This window comes from Balearica regulorum, chromosome 7 (assembly GCF_011004875.1).
Source record: "Balearica regulorum gibbericeps isolate bBalReg1 chromosome 7, bBalReg1.pri, whole genome shotgun sequence".
NCBI lineage: Eukaryota > Metazoa > Chordata > Aves > Gruiformes > Gruidae > Balearica > Balearica regulorum.
The window spans coordinates 22,755,244-22,772,256 of record NC_046190.1 but is presented as its reverse complement, the minus strand read 5'-3'; the positions used below and the strand labels follow the sequence as shown (position 1 = coordinate 22,772,256).

Here is a 17,013-nt window from a genome sequence, read left to right as displayed (position 1 = left end):
TCTATCCCACTGCAGTGGGAGGCAAGGGGAGAAGCAGTATAACGAATCTCACAGGCTAGGGAGGAAGGATGCCTTCTGTTGGATGACATGAGTTTGGGAGCAATAAAATAATAACTAAATACAAGAGCAATGTGGTGGGGAAAAGGAGCCAATTAAATACCCTGTGTTTAAATTGTGGCTGGTGCCAATCAGCAAACTCCAGTGACTGCTACAGCAAAAAGTCAATTCACTTCAGTTGACACCTGGCCCATGGTGTTTGTTGTAGACCCACAGGAGGACTGACTGGCAGCTGGGGGAGCAGAGCGAGGTGGCAGCTGGACTGGATGTCCTCTGACAGCTCCCCTCCTGCCTGGCATTCTCATGGCATTTGTAGCAGGGCTGTAGCACCCACTGGCTCTCTGTGGTCTCCTTGGGGCTGCTGATCCTGTGGACAGCTGAAGTCCACAGAATTAGGCCGGTTTAACTGGTGGAGCAGCACATTTTCTCCTGACAGTGCTCAAGTCAGCAGAAGTCTGGATGGGAGAGTAACACAAGGACTGGTGCTCTCTTAGCAAGCAGAGACCTTGTATAGGTTACAGGGCAGTTGACTGTAGGGAGCTTGTATTGCTTAAACCTAGCCTGGGAGTAATTTCCCATGTTTCCCAAGGCAGCACTCTGGCAGCCATGTCCAGGTCATGCCAGAGCTTTTCATGCCTGGTCGGCATGTTTGGAGTTCACTCCAGTGAGGTGATACCACAAACCTGCCCGTGGGAGCTTGCATTTGGGACAGTCCTGCCGCTTCTCCATCTTACCCACAGCCCCAGCTACAACCAAGAGAGAGTTTTGCATTATGAACACGAAACATGCGATTTAAGTAAAGAAAAAAACTGAAAAGAAGAAAAACCCACCAAACCCACTCTCCTCCCCACCCAAAACATTCCAGCCTTTCCTTTCCTGCCGCTTTAGAGGGGGGTTGTTTATTGACATTATGCAAGTGCTGAAATATTTTTCTTTCTCTTCTCTCCCGTCCCTTTTTTTCCTTTCTCCCCCTCTCTCCTCCGGGAGTTGCAAAGGTAGTTCAAACCCCTCCAGGCATCTCGGCTTATCAGCCAAAGGAGATGCATTCCTCTGGGCTGCTCCCTTTATAAGTCACTGCTGGCCGCCCGCCCGCCCGCCGCTCCGCAGCCTCCGCGCCAGCAGCGCTGCCTGCTGCCCGCGCTGCCCCCAGCCCGCGCTGCCCCCAGCCCCCGCCATGCCCTAGCCCGGGCCCCGGCCCCGCTCGCCCGCCGGGGGAAGCGCAGCAGCCCGGGGAGGGCCGGCGGCGATGGCAGCCCCGTCCCCCGCCCGCCCCTGAGGGCGGCTGTTGCCGGGATGTTCAGCTGGCACCGGAGCTTCACCCTGGGAGCGCCCTGGAGAAGAGGTGAGTCCACCGCCCCCCTTGGGCTCCCGGTACACCTCCCCAAACCCGCTCCTCCGCCACCCCCTTCCTTCCCCTCAGCGGCCGCGCAGACGGTACTTAGAGCAAGCCCAGCCCAGCCCGCTCCGCTGGACGGGCTGCCCGCACCGCACCGCTGCCGCCCCGGCCCCATGCTGCGCTCCCTGCTCTCCGGCTGCCTCTGCCCCCACGCAGGTAAGGCTGCAATAAACCCCCCCCCACACACACACACGCTCCGGCCGGTCAGCTCCTGCCCCGGGGCCGGCGGGGGGAAGGATCGCGCTTTAGGAACCGATTCGTTTCCCCTCTTAAAACGAGTTTATTTTGCATTTGTAAGCGTGGAATGGCTGGGTAGAGAACAACAGGAGAGGCGGGAGCGCGGTGATTCCGAGCGCTCTGTGCGTGAAGGAAGGCGAACTGCTTAGGATGGGAGCAGGAAGGGTGAAAACGGGATTCGCATCCGAGCGGCTGTGCGCACGCTGTCCCGCCGGTACCACTCGGCGTTTGCACTAACGTGAAGCAGGTCGGGTCTGCCCTCAGCCTGTCGCTGCGCTGGCAATGCATATCGGATCGCTTTCTAGGCTGGTACGTCCCCATCCAACAGGGATCATCCTGAGTTTGAGCCGTTTTATTTGGTCCCTCCTGCTCTGCGCAGCTGAGGCGACCCAGGCGGGGAAGGCAGCTATGGACCTACAGCAGATCACTTGTAATTTTCTAAGTCTGTTGCCCAAACAAATGACGTGGTCTCAGACTGCCTTTTTCAGTCACAATAGGTCTGGTATGTTTTATTCCTTAGCCTGTGCTGCAGGCTTTGAGATCACCAGCCCCAGGTAGCAGAATCCCCTTAACACCCATGCTTACCCCTCAGCTTGGCTTGTGCCAGCTGTAAATGAGATTTGCAGTTTCTGTCTCTGTTAACATCACTGCACTGCATTGGTTTGCTTGGCATGGAGGTGGCTACAGACAGGGTTTGCCAGAGTCTAAGCGTAGCGTGCTGTGCAATAACAGGATCATAAAGATGTTGCAAAACACTGTTGGAATGGTTATGCCTCCTGTGGTCCTGACTTCCCATCTGTATGCTCAACTCCTGCCTCCGTGGACTGCTGCAGTGCAGGCAGCTCCTGCAGAGTCATCAAAGCTGCCATGTTTGTGGGCATCTGCTCAGGCACTCACAGCTGGGATTGTGCTTCCCAGCTCTCTGGTCTGGGGCAGCTGCTCAGAGGTTGGTGCGAGCTGGAGCCTCTCTGAGATGCCCCAGTAGGTAACTGCTGGGCACTGAGCTAGCAAGGGCTGCTGAAACATGTTCCTCTGCCTGGGTTTGGTCTGAAGGCTGCATTTCACCCAATGACATGAAGGGCTCTAGAGCAGTGCTGCTGCAAGAGCACTCCAGCATCACCACAAGATGTGGAGAGTGTTTGAAGAGATGCCATTTTATAGTATGGTGGAAACTGCTCTTTGTTTTTCCCTGGATGTAATTTTGACCGTGAACTTGTTTCCCTCAAGCTATATAGTACAAGCCTGATGGCAGGGTTAGGAGGGGGAAAGGAAGCTTGCCTTTCCACATGGAAGTGTCCCTCACCACCCAGACAGAGCAATATCATTGTAGGGGTAGGTGGCAGCTTTGGTGGGGGTACAGACTTATCACATGGAGCACTGAGGAATCAGAAATAGATTCAGCTAGAACTTCACCAAATAAGAAACAGGGACAGCACTCCCTAATCACCTTGGCCGGAAAGAGGCACCAAATATTATTTGTGTCCTGGTTTGGACCCCATCTCTACTCAGAAAGGGCCAAGAATGTGCTGTTTCTTGTAAGCTTTGTAGCAGGGACTTTAAAGTCGCATCTCCAAATGCAGCTTAAGATAAAGAATATAAACCAAACTTTAAAAAAAAAAAAAGTGGCAGCTCAATAACAGGGCTATAAGCTGGATCCCTGCATCACTACCTCCTTCTCCTCATTGTCTCACCAAGGTCCTTGTGTGGCCCCAGCAATAGCAACAAACCCAAAAATTGTCATCACACTCATTGCAACCATAAAAGATTTCAGACATACCAAAGAGTATGATTACACCTGCCCACTGCTACCTTATTTGAGCAGAAGCATCTCTATGGGGTTTTGCCTAGGGATAGCAACGACTGCACATGAAGAATTGGTTAACAGTGACCTTTTGGATACAATTCATGAGTTCCTTTGGCTGAAGCACTGGGGTCTTAATGGCTTTGGTCTGTGGGGATATTGAACAGTTGTTTATCCAAGCTTATTATAGGCAATAAAACCTGAATTACTACATACCTGTCATCCCTGGGGGGCAAGTTCCATCCTTGCAAAGGGCCTCCTGTCTCCTTGTTTGTTTCTGGCTGAATACTCCTTTGCAATACAAGGCAGCCTGCAAATCAGATGTGCAAGGAAAGATCTCCTAAATTAGACAGTTTTTGCCAAGGTGTGGTATATTTGTTTCTGCTTTCATTTTCTGCTCAGACACATTAGTGAGCTGTGTGCCAAATAATCTTTTGCTATTTTACAGGGCTGTTCATGAAAGCACCATTTCTTTTATTTAATGTTTTGAACACTTCTCCTGAAGGAGCACACAGGAATTTCCAAGGAGGAGGAGGATTTGCAGGTCTTTAGCGAGAGCTGTCACCTCCCTGACAGTCTCACAAATAAGTACCACAGGTGACTGTGGGAACTGAGCTTCTCCCCCACCCCAGGAGTGGTTATGTTGCAGAGTAGGGAGGACTTGGGCACAGATCCTTGTGCACCGAAATTATCTTTGGCCTGGTTTTCCCTCTGGGCTGTATATCCAAAGAGATAAGTTGCAGGGTAAATTCAGTAACGAGTGGGAGAGGCGCTTTAGCTGGTGCTACACGCAAGGTCAGGTGTTGGACTAACAACTGGTGACTGCCAGCCTACACAAGTAACTCAGATAAACCAGGTGGTCTGTGGGGACCTGCTGTGCTCCAGGACTTTCTGCCAGAGGTCACTAATCTATCAGACCTGTCGCTCTGTTTCAAAAACTTCACAGGTCACTCAGAATGAATAGAAGCAAGCTGTAAAAATGTCAAGTGGCCTCTCCTCTTGGAAATCCATTTCCTCTTTAGTTCACCCAACTATATCCATCAGTAAACAATCAATCTCCCTCTCATTCCTCCTCAAATGCCTGAAAAAAGCTATAATTATCTCCTCCTCTTCTAAAACATATATATTAAAGCAATGAATGCCTCCTCAGTTGGAGTCCTTGAACCCTGTTATCTTTCTCTGGGCTTCTATTTTATATGGATTTATCATTACCAGCCACAGCTATGGGGGAATCTATAAAATTTCTGGTCACATTATATTACTAAACTATCATCCAGAGGAATGTCACACACTTAACTAACAGCGAGACTGGAGATCACCAAACAATCCAAGAACTTTGTGCTTTTTTTTCCAAGGAGTGTTCGAGATCTCAGCTTTGTCGTAATTATTCCTTTGCATTCAACATTTCAAGCAAATCAAATTGTATATATACTCCCATGAAATCCACATGCATTTCAGTTCCCCAGTTAGAGAAATTGAAATTTGGAGAATTAGGTCTATCATGCAAATATTCTGTTACCACATGGGAGTGTGTTCCTCTGCAAACATGAATTTTTCAGTCACAATTCCAGTTTAAAAAAAAAAAAAAAACAACACTTCTATGACAGTGATTTTCAAGCCTTCCTTCACAAGTTTCTGCCGTTGTAGACAGAGGTTGTAACTGGTGCACTGAAGACACAAGACCTTTCCATAAGCTTCCCTTGGAAATTCTTAGGCTCATGATTGCCCTAATTGTATAGGAGATGCCCTTGCTCAGATTGGGCAGCCCCAGGTACAGCAGCATGCTCACAGCTTTGCTTGAAAGGCATTGGGAAGGCAGATTCTCTGCAGAAACTTGGTACCAAGCAGCACCCCTGCCATCACCAGGACTGGGATCAGGTCTTCAACAGGCCTGTAAAGCACCAGGAAGTGGGGAGATCCTCACCCCGTAGAAGTCCATGGCCAAGCTCTGTGGAAATAGATTTCCCTCCCCAAGGGTCAGCTGGTAGCGGTTGCTGGGATATTTTTTTGAGTGAGGATTGTTTGTTTGTTGGGTTGTTTGGGGGTTTTTTTGGCAGCATAAGAGTAATCTAGTTCTTCTAAGTATTGGGGTCCTGCCCATGCAACGACTCCCCGTGCCCACAGGACTATGCAGGGGACAGCCATTGCCCAGCTAGGAAAGTGACACAGCTCCTGTGTGCTCTGCATGAGGGCCAGCTGGGGGTAGTGCTGAGAAGGAGGTGCACAGCCCCACCACCCAGCTCCACCCCTCAGCACATATGGGGGAAGAGTCAGCAGCAAAAAATGCCTATTGTTTCAGAAAGGAAGTGACCCCTTTTCTCTTAAATGCTGGGAAATGAAGACCTCATCATTGGTAAGAAAAAAAAAAAAAATCCCCTCTTTGCAGTGAAAGGGAAATACCACCTGTGCTGTACTGCCAGTGGTGTTAGAGAACATGTCGCAGTGAGAGGACTAAAGGAAGACTTCTTATAAAGGAAGGAAGGAAAATGAGGGAATGCAAAGACTGAATAGGAAAGGCAGCCTTTCATTTCTAGGTCACGCGTTTGACTCCAGCTCACTAGTCACTGCTGCCTAATGATTCTTCAAAAGCTGATGATCATCTTTTTGTTACTTGAAGGCCACAGCCCCGTCACAGAACCTGCCCTGCATGGCACAGGATTTAATCCTTTGGCACAGCTGGAGCTGCTAGGCAGGCTGTGGGGGTCCTCTATGGGATGCTGAAAAACCTTTTCTGGGGCTTTACACATGTATCTTGCTCCTGTGCTCAGGGTTAAGCAGACTGGTAGGAGTGATGGGGTTTGACTTTGGTCTTCCTCTGCAGGGCAGCTGAGCAAAATCTCTGCTACTCCAACAACCCAAGTCATTAGTTATGCCCTTTGTGTCTGGTGCTTTGTTCTTGTAGCACGCTACAGGTGGAAAGTACAGGTTTTCTGAACTTAAATCTAGAGGGTGTTGCATGTTTTAGATAGACAGGAGTAGGGATAGGAATAGGCACTCTGAGCATCTCTGGACTGCTCACCTTGTGCCTCTCCCTGGGACTGCCACCCCGCATAACCGCGGCAGCACCACCCACCGCAGATGGATTCACTGTGCACATGAACCTTGCGGCAGCTCTGGGGACAAGCAAAGGGCTGCGATGGCTCTAACGCTGCTATCACTTGTAACACAAGAGCAGGAGACAAGTAAAGCTTTAGCTCCAGTTTTGCCAGTCATTGTGCACATATTTAACAGAGACTGTCCCCGTACCAAACAGCCTGCAAATCAAGGTGAACATTTTGAGAAGACAGTAGGACCCAACCAGAAGGGAGGGGAGCAGCACAGGGCAGCACTGTATGGTATAGTATAGCTCTGTACTGCCACTAGCAGCACTCATCCCGCTGCCAGCCTGGCCTCTTCCCACCACCAGTACTTTCCATTAGCCAATGCATCAGAAAACTGTGTGCTATGACACTTGAGTCAGTACATCAGAGGCCAAGGACTCCTTCTCAGGGACGTAGCAGAGCTTAACAGGGCTCATACTGAAAGAATTGCCAATGAAACGTGGCTGTGAGCCACAGGCATAAATGCAAAAGAGAAAAAAAATGGACCTGGATTTCAGTGCTTTGGAGCACAGGGATTTGAATACAGACTTTAGCTTGTTTTACTAGAAAGGTGGGAGCTTTTGCAGGAATTGGGCCTGGGCAGGACTGGGAAAGCCTGGGAATTTTGCTAGGGCAGTCGTTTGAGTGCACGCAACTTGGGATAAAGAAACTGCTTGAAAGCGATTTCATGTTTAGATATCTGCCCTCCTTCCTCAGGTCAGAAATCTCTATATTAATGCACTAGGCTGTGCCCAAGCAGCTGCTAGTTATTGTGCAACAGGAAAAATACATTTGGATTTAAAACTCCGAGAAAAAGAAAGCCTTGGGGACAGGAGCTGATGGGCAGGTATTTGCCTTTGAAGGATTTAAGCTTCTCTGTTAGGCTTTGCTAACTGCCAACAGAGAAGTATCCTAGAAAGCAATTCAGAAATGAAGCAAAGCAAAATTCTAGAGACTTAGCTGGGACACATCAATTCCTTTCACTCCCTACTAATTACCTTCAGATACTAGTTAGTTCACTGTTACCACCTCCCCATGAGATGGGAAGCAGTCTTCCTGTGCCTGTACAGTTGTAGAGTAAGTCCAGCAACTCACCCAAGGTTACACATAAACAGTCACCATCAGTTACAGGCTTTTATTACAACCCAGGGAACCCTGTTGCTCTTAGGAGGTTATACAGCTCTGTAATCCCACTAGAGAGGGCTACTAGGCAAGCGGCACAAGTTAGACTGAGACAACATTTGGCCTGGGCACATATTGCCAAAGATACTGTGAGAAGCTATACTGATTCCCAAGCATGCATACACAACTCCATTCCCTGCCCTACAGCCATATTAGTGTCCCAGCCAGCTGTCTGAAAGCAGCATCTTTTGGTACCTTATGGTGACCCCAGAAGGAGTGTGGAAAACCAATCCAGGAGAAGGGAAACAAAAAACAACAATAACAAAAAAATGTCTTGGCTGACTTCCCAGGAGCAGCAGTGTCAAACTTGGCTGGCCTCCAGCACAAGTAAATACATCTTACCAACCTTAATGCCACCATTTATCTCTCCAAAGTTCTTCACACCTCCTTTCAGAAGCCTTGGCACAGCATTGCAACCATACCCCTGCAGCACACTCCCTCCAGCACCAGGCAGGAGTCCATCCTCCGTACTTTGCTCTGGCCCCCTGGTATTGTTGTACAAAGCACTTACAGGCAAGTCCTCAGCCAGGAGTAGCTAACACAACTCCATTAGGAGCCTGGTAATGAGCTAATTTATAGCAGCTGAGGGTCTGGTTCACTTTTTTTTTTGTAATTGCACAGATGAGCTTTAATTGCACCATCCTGGTGTTTGTTGGCAATGTGCTTGAAAGAGCTGAGCATTTTTTTATGCCTCTTTCAAGATCTGTAGCAGAAACAATCTGCTGCTTAGAAGCCCCATGGTTTGGATTCCATAACCCAGTCAACAGAGAGGAAGAAGAGACTATTCCCTCAGTGAGGTGCAGCAAGAAAAACTTGAGTTTCAGGTCACTGCCTTAATCATGGGAGATCTCTCCACTGTAGCACAGGTGACCTCATTGACCATGGGAAAGTATCATTGAATGAATGAGGATGCGGTGCCTAGGTGTGTTGCAAAATCCTGCCATCCTTTGCATCCACTCTGAACTTGTGGTAGGGGGGATGATAACATTTTGCATCATCACAAGGGGCTGGGAGGATAAATCAGAAATGCTCAAACACTGTGGTTACTGGGACCTGCCAGTGCTGAGATCAATGGTTTGCAGCCTAGAACAGATAAACAAGAAATTGTTGTGAAACCATTCAAAGTTGCTAGTGGCCACAGGATGGGGAAAGCGAAGGACCATGTTGTCCACAGCACAGAACTTTCTCAGCACTGAGTTGTTGGCATCAAGGCGACCCTCATGCAGGGGGTCAGAGATTTCTTCACCTTTTTATTTTTTCTACTCCAGCCAAACTTTCTGGTACACGTTGTAGCTTTTATACTCATAAAAAATATGAATTAAAGCATCTGACATCTCCTCTGTAAGCAGCACAACCTCATTTTAATATGCTGCTTCCTGATTTCAGACAAAGAAATATTTGTGTAGGCCAGGGTGAAACCGGTTAAGCAAGAAAAAAAGGGGCAGATTGAAAGACAGTGAATCTCCAATCAAAGGAAAGCATGGCATGATTAATAAGTGAAGGCAATCAGAATCTGCAGGAAGGGACTACCATTGCATATAGTAATTCCTGGTAAGAGTGACAGCTGTATGATTTGTTCTTAAAAAGAAAGTGCAGCAATGCAACTGCTCTCCTCCTGACTCTTAGTGGTGGTGATGTGCCATCAGAAGAGCCTGTTAGCCACCTATTTTTCATGCAGATACAACGCTTTGCCTCTCACTGCCGAGAGGCGTTTGCAGCTGAGCAGGTAGATCCTCTTCACTCCAAATCAGAAACTACTCAGCTCCACCTCCTCCTTCCGAGACCTGGCACCGCACTCCCTCTTACAGGTGGTGTTTTGCTGCACGTGAAGCTGCAAAGCAGGCTCCCTATTCCTTGTCCTCAGTTCAGGGTCCATCGTGCTCATCCCAAGAGTTACCCAGCCCAGCACAGGCAGCTCCTGATGAGCTGTCCTGTGACATTTCCGTGGGCGATGCCTTTCTCTCATCGCCCACCACAGCCATGTTCTGGTTTTGAATTGCTGGCGGTCTGGCACTAACTGTCCCAAATGTGGCTCTTTACAGTGGAGAGACAGCTGTGAATCCTGCCAAGGGAGGCAGTTGCAATTCTGTATATGATAAACAAAATCTACAGGGGGCTATAAGCACTGTGCCCAAGTGCCACTAAAAGCCCATCAGATGGGATTATTTATTAGACAGCCCTTTTGAAAATCCAGTGTAAAATATTAAATCGATCGCTGCCTATGGACAGTAAAGGGCATGTTTCAGTGTTATCTCAATAAATTCTTAAGATCAAATAGAAGGAATTTAAATAAAATAGAAAATAATTCATGTAATAGCTAGCTTGGCTTTAATGAGTAAAAGTCTCCCTTGTCTGTGGATATTGCGGAAAGCAACCTGGAGGAGGGAAGGCTGGAAAACAGGTAATTTCTGAAAGAGGGAGTTTTAGGGGTTACTGTGAAGGAGGGCTGCACAGTGGAGCCCTACTCACTCTACTGCTGGTGATGGGACTCCAGGCTTTCCTCCTGTCTTAGGGACAGTTACGTTACCAGGAGTGAGTTTGTGAAGTAGCTGCTGGTTTGATGTCAGACAAAAAGGAAATAAGGAAGAGAGGAGAATGAAAGGAAATGAAGTAGGAAGTAAGATTTCCTGAAAAGTGTATGCATTGTAGCCCTCTGAGCTGCTCTGGGTCAGGCATTAAGAAGGGAAAAGATAGCAGAGAAACTGAAGTTTTGTACTGCAGCAATGCCTGGTCCAAAATCCATGAACAGATGGATTTGGAGCTGAGATTTGCAGTTTGCTAAAGGATAGATGCAGAGTTTTCACACTGGCTCTCATCCCAGTGTGAACCAGAAGTCTGCACTGTGAAATGTTAGATTCAGAAAAACAGTAAGAAAACCTGGGGGCAGATCTTCAACTTCTGTAGATCAATCCAGAGACTGTTCTACCACATTACCGTGTGAAATAACTGCGATGAGAAAACAAGTCTTCTTTGTGCGTGAGCAAAAAGCTCATGAAAAAGCTGCCCCCATGTTCTTTCTCTTCACAAAGAAGGTAAGAGTTCATTTAAAGAAATGACTTCATAGCTAAAACCATACCGTGAGTGAAAAAGATCTACAGTGCCTCGTTTGCTTTTCCTATCAGTACTGGCTTTTCGTCACCCATATGTGTGCAGAGAATACCAAACAGTTTGCAAATTTCTCATTGCAACCTCAAATTCACTGAAGTCTACAGAAAGACAGATTTCATTTTACCCTTTTTTCTGCTGGTTCAGAATACATTTAATCAGAAGAAATATTTTAGCCTTAATGTCTATCATGCTGAAATAACATGTACTTCTCTGCATCTATATACAGATAATCACTAAAAAGTTATCTGGCTACATATGTTGTTTTCTACCTATCTACTAAATCAGAACTCTGTGTGCATTTATAACTCCTCCTGAAGGACTCTGGGTCTATGAAACACAACACTTCTGCTGTAGCAAAGCCTACAAGAAAGCATCATATAGCTCAAGAAAAATTAATTAGGGCTGCCCCCCTCTGCCACCTTGCTATGGACAGTTTTACATTTCACATCCCTCGGGCGATGCACTATGCACTGAGTTTTGTAGCCTTTTGTGACCTTCTACTTGTTTTCTTTTAAGCAGGTAAGACGACCCCGCCTGCTGAGGACAAAGTCGTGCTAACACATATGAAGATATTGAGCAATGAAGGAATCCAAAACCCAGGTTTAATCCCAGAGGCTCCAGCTGACACAGCCCGCACAGAAGAATCCCATCTCCCTGGCGCCAGCCTCCCACCAGACTGCCAGGGAAATCCGAATGCAGCGGCTGCACCGGCAGATCCAGACTATGCAGATGCCCCGGCAAGCACAGACTACGTAGCCACGCTGCCTGACCTCAGTGCCTTCGAGTCCAAGTGCCGACTTCACAGATTCTCCAAATTTGAATCCGAGGACTCGGGGGTTGAATTGCCAAGCGGGGCTAATTCTCCATCAACGCCGACAGGTTCAGAGAAGAGCTTTGTGCTTCACAGCAGAGACTCATTCTGTGACTCAGGCGTGCTTAGCACCTCTTCTTCTCCAGAAATTGACCATCTGATAATGAGAACATGCAAAGAGAATGCCAGAAAAGTTAGCCACCAAGATCCAGAGAGTGAAAAGCAAGCTGAGTACTACAGCCAGGAGGCAGATGCTGTGCAGGGTCCTACAGCTTCCCTTGAAGACTTCAGTGTCTGTCAGGAAGAAAGTACCGATGAACATTTTGACCAAAGCAAAAGGCAATCTCTGGAAAAGGACGCTAGCCCAGAGATGGACCTTCCCAAGGAAAGCACTCTTCCTGCCCCAGCTCCCATAGAAGAGCCAAAGACAATTGCTGACGATTTCCCTGAGAACTTTGGCAGCATGCAGGACCTTCAGATCCATGGACAGCAGCTGAAAAAGTACCCCACAAGTGACAGTCTGGACGAATACATGGATGAATGCTGTAGACTGAGTGAGGTAAGGAACACCTAAAGTGAATCTTATAGCTAGGCCTGTCCAAATACTTGTTAGGGTTCAAGTCCTATCATCTATTGTGCACTAGGACACATCCGTGCGAGTTAGAAGATCTCACCTGAAACTGTTGTAAGCAGCAAATCTTGGCAATTTATTTTTAAGAGCTCTTTTCATAGCAGTGAAATTCTGAAGTAATTCACATATATTGAGTCTGGGTAAGGATGTCTAATGGCTCACAGAGATCTGATGCTTAGAAAAGCCCTAAATTAGAGGGTGGACTTGATTCTGGTCTTAAAATGAAGATTATGAAGTTATTCATCATCCTTTGATACATGGAACAAGGATCAGAACATAATTTCTTTTTCAAGGTCCGGTTATTCCCATTTCTGGGAACGGCTGGACTGCTGTTGGGGTGCTGAAGTTTGGAAAGAACTTGTCTAAGGGGTAGCTCCTTCCTGTCCTGGCCTGTCCTGTCCTCTTGAGCCAGCTCTCTCAAATAATGAGTGAACAGGGAACTAGCACAAATTCAAATCTTTGCTGGGCTGGAGATACCATTTTAACCCTCCAGCACAGGTGTGATGGAAACTCCTGTGTTCTGAGACTGACCGAACTACAAAGACATTTTTTCAGCAGCTTCTCCTACTCTTTCCCCCTTGCTGCATACACCATGTGACTGACAGGAGGATAAAAAACCCTTCTGTGTACCTTCTCCCATAGCAGATGCTGGCCAGCACTCACCCCAGTGCTTTGCCTGAAGCCCCATGCTGCCGACACACAGACAGACCGCTGCCTTGCCTGCCCGCTGCAGTGGCTTCCGCGAACCAGCGACAGAAAGATCTAACTGGGGAGCTGATTCTTGAAAGAGAGACAGACCAAAGAGCCCCATGAGGGAAGGGAAAGGAGAGGGCAGACTAGGCGAAGAGGGTCACACAGACACACAAAAAACATCAAAGTGCATAACGGGGATTTTTTTTCAGGGCGTTCATTGCAGTAATAGTGATGAATTGGAACGGGAGATGGGTGGGAGGAAGCCAAGTGACAAGTGCTGTGTGCTATGCATATAATTTCACCATGACCTCTGCCTGAGCCCTGAACTATCAGGCGATGGCCTTCCTCTCCAGCCTGCCAAACCCTTCTGAGCAGTGAGGAAGGTCAGAGATGGCCCATCTTTGTTAACATTGCATATCGAGGCAGTACAAGCAACACATGATCCAGCTGAGCAGCCTCTTCCTCCCCAGAGCTGTCTCACACACAGCAGAAGACAGATGTCTCTTTTGCACAGTTCCCAACAGTCAGCGACCTGGCCTTTTGGCAGAGAGTTCAACAAAGGACCAGAGCAGGAGAGTTTGACCACAAGACGACTTTATAAAAAGTTACCTGATTTCTCTGTTGCACTCCAGAGGGATTGCAGCCAGCTTGGTCTTGTCTGACAGCTCTGGCTGCCCATGAAATTCCTTTAAATCCTTTGTGAAATAGACCCTCAGTTCCCAAAGCAGAGCATTTAAATAAACAAGAGAATAAATTAGAAAGAAGCTGAAGAGGAAATGAAGCTCTTGGTGGCTTATCTCACCTCCTTTTTAATATCCTCACTGGCTGAGTGCTAAAGCTCTGTGCCCCAGAGCACTTTTCTTTGTTTGTTTTTCGAGCTGTATAAATACAGCTGTGACCTAGATGCTGGGGAAGCTTGCCCCTCTTCAGAGAGCACCTCCAGGCTGCTGCATCTCAAGAGCAGCACTCTTCAAACTGCTGGGATGCCAGGTAGCACCCAGCCTGGCTGGGGCAAGAAATGGCCATGGCTGCTGCACAGCCCTGCGGCTGCTCTGCGCTGTGTGCCTCGGAGCACAGGGACAGCCTCCAGCAGCTGCAGAGCCTTCTGCCCTCACCAAACCTGCACAAGGTTGATGTGTCCTCATTGTCATGCAAGAGAGGCAGGATGGAGTGAGACCCACTCAATCTGCCCATACGGCTGATAGATGCATCTTGGTTCACACCAGCTGAGGCTCTGCTCCAGACTTACTGTGTGGTTTTCACATTTGCCTGTAACCTGTCCAAGATACAACATGGCACTTGGGAGCCAATCTCTTCTTTGATGTCATCTCAGGGACTCAGATACCCCTGGAAATGCAATCAATGTTGTCTGGAAGACAGCAGGCCAGTACAAGGTATTCCCACTCTGCTTGGCAAAGAACATGGCAAACCAAATTGTTCCATTGAATCAATTCCTGCTGCATTAAATTCACGTTAATATAAGCCAATGTAAGCACTCTTGCAACTTTATTTAACGCCAGGTGAAAGCATTATTTAATTATAGGTGACAGCGACTTCCTCAATTCTGTTGCTGGTTTTGGGAATATAATTTTCAAGTAACAGGAGAGCAGTTGAGATTCCCCAGCCCAGCTGGCTGTGGCAATGCCAATGGCACTGTACTTGCCGGAACACCACAGCTGAGCAAGGATTCAGTCTCCGGCTGAGGATGTTCCTTGATGTCCTCCTCACCTCCCTCACTGCTGAGGCCACTTCCAAGAGAACAGGAAGGAAAATGCTGAAAAAGAGAGACTGGAAAGGACCAAATGTTTTGACTGTTTGGATTCGTTTGGTGAATGGCTTTGGCTGAAAATATACATCGAATCATTTCAGTCTGGCATTCCTTAAACAAAGCTTTCTGATCTTCTGTTTTGAACTGTCATTATTTTGAAATTTGCCTACATTTAGAAAGATGAAAGAAAGTGGAAGCTGTCAAACAACAAGTGAAAGAACTTTGAAGCCTAAATAAAAGCATTTCCTTTTAAGTCAAATTAAGTGTTTGGGGTCAGTTTGAAGATACATAGCTTTTGATGCTTTTGCTTTGCAAACACTTCCTCACACTCCATAAAGTTTACATTTAAAGTGAGCCCATACCCCTAGAACAAGAGAGAGGGTGGGAGCATTGTCGTCATTAAATGAAAAAAAACATTATTCACACAGTGCTAATTATCCTGTGCCAAAGCAGTCAAAATACTTCTCTACAGAGAGTGGTACAGTTCAGGGGAAGGATAGGGCGACCCATGATGGTCAGCCCCGTAGCCTGTGCGTGCTGCTCAGAGGAAACCAGAAGCTATCAGCAAGCGCAGCCCCTCCTGGGCAGCAGGGTGGAGCCGTCAGAAATATACCGCACGATCCCTCTCTTTCCTGTTATTCACAAGCATTTTGGTGCTGTCAGCTTCCAGTGACAAATGCTTCCAGCTCGGCCCGTGGCGTCACAAGTTGCTCCAAGCCCATGATGGGAGATTTGTAATTACATTCCTTGGCTGTCGGTGCAATGACCGTACTGCCTCCGTACTGGCCATGCTAACACGGCAGGAGTGGGCAGTAAGGGATTTATTGGAGGATGGAGCACGGTATAACTCAAAACTATCCACAAGAGAAAGTGAAGAGCATTGCATGAAGCGCAGAAACCTAAGTCACTGCAAGAAACATTAGCGAGCTCTTGTCTGAATGAAGAGCAGCTTCACCTGCAAGCTAGTCCTGCCCGTCAGCTTCAGCTCGTGCTGCCAGCTCCGGCCCAGGACAGTTTTATGTTGAAGAAAAGCCCATCACACACATCAAAGTAACAGATCATGGCTGAAATGAGGCAAGACAAAGTGCTGATTAGATGAGCAAAAAATGCAGATCTTTTATTATACCTCAATTGGACAAGAGGCTTCAAAACAACTGTCTGCCTTGCAGCTCCCACTGAACTTCAAACTTTGGCTTCAGAGGAAAAATGTGATTTTACAGCAGTCAAAATAATGACTGGCAGGCTCTAGATAAGCCAGAGTTCCCAGTGCAGATGCTGATTCTGTAATTTAAGCTTTCTAAGAAATCTGTGAACCAGCACAACTCTGGTTTATTGCCAGCTGACCAGGGATACATGTACTGAAAACCTGTCCCCAAAACTTAGGTGAGCACTCACAAGGGCAGAGTTCTCTTTAGTTAGGCAGGTGTGAAGTCAGCGTAGTGCACCTTAACTCCGCAGGGTCAAAACTGTAGTGGGAGTAACTCAGCATAGCATAGCTGAGAGCCTGGGATTCCTTTTCTTCCAGCTGAGGGTCTGTTTCAGTCTGATGTACCTGAAAGCAAATCTGGCACCTATTTATACATTATGTTGTTACTTTCCTAGAGCAACTTTAACCATCTTCTTCATAAATTGTGTCTGATCCTGTGCATCTTCACCTTCAAAAAAATAGGTGAGATGTTTTTCCTTCTTCATAGGTTTCATCAACTCAAAAATGGGCACGTGGCATTTGTTCCAATACTACTTGACAATCCCCATGTAGGAAATGGCAAAAAATTTCAGACCTGTTAGCTGAATGTTTTAGAAAGCTTCAAGTGGGAGAACAAAGACTGGAGGAGACTCATCCTGGAAAATGTTTGCAGTTCTCCTATGGTTGCTAACCCTCACTGCTAGCAAAAACTCTCTCAACAGGTGCTGAGAGGAAAATATTTAGACCAGAATGTGACAGAGCAGGTTCTACGCTGCACTTGGCATGACCAGAAGATAGCAAGGGCTGTTTAGGTATTTCCAGTCTATGGAAAAGAAAGTCCTGGAAGGGTCCCTAAAGAGGCCTTCTCTGAGCAATCATTTTGGGGGCAACCAGCTAAATTACACGACTTTTCTGTGTAATTTAGCCAGCCATATCTGAACCATCCTGATGCTAACAGGCCTTGTGGCAGGGCAAGCAAGGGGAAGCATCCCCTTTAAAAGCTTTTACCCTTTCATGCTGACCACAGAGGTGGCTGGCCCTGCAGGGATGGGTGGACACTGCA

General features: G+C 47.4%; 1 protein-coding gene across 1 annotated transcript in view; it reads left to right on the top strand.

Annotated features, from left to right (window-relative positions):
* The first annotated feature begins 1,127 nt into the window (after positions 1–1,127).
* LOC104631627 (uncharacterized) overlaps positions 1,128–17,013 on the top strand; it is a 31,909-nt gene continuing 16,023 nt past the window's right edge. Inside the window, exons 1-2 of the mRNA XM_075758489.1 lie at positions 1,128–1,609; positions 11,381–12,231. Of these exons, the coding sequence (XP_075614604.1) occupies positions 1,351–1,609; positions 11,381–12,231 (1,110 nt within the window). The 5' untranslated portion in view covers positions 1,128–1,350. The remainder of the gene's footprint in view (positions 1,610–11,380; positions 12,232–17,013) is intronic.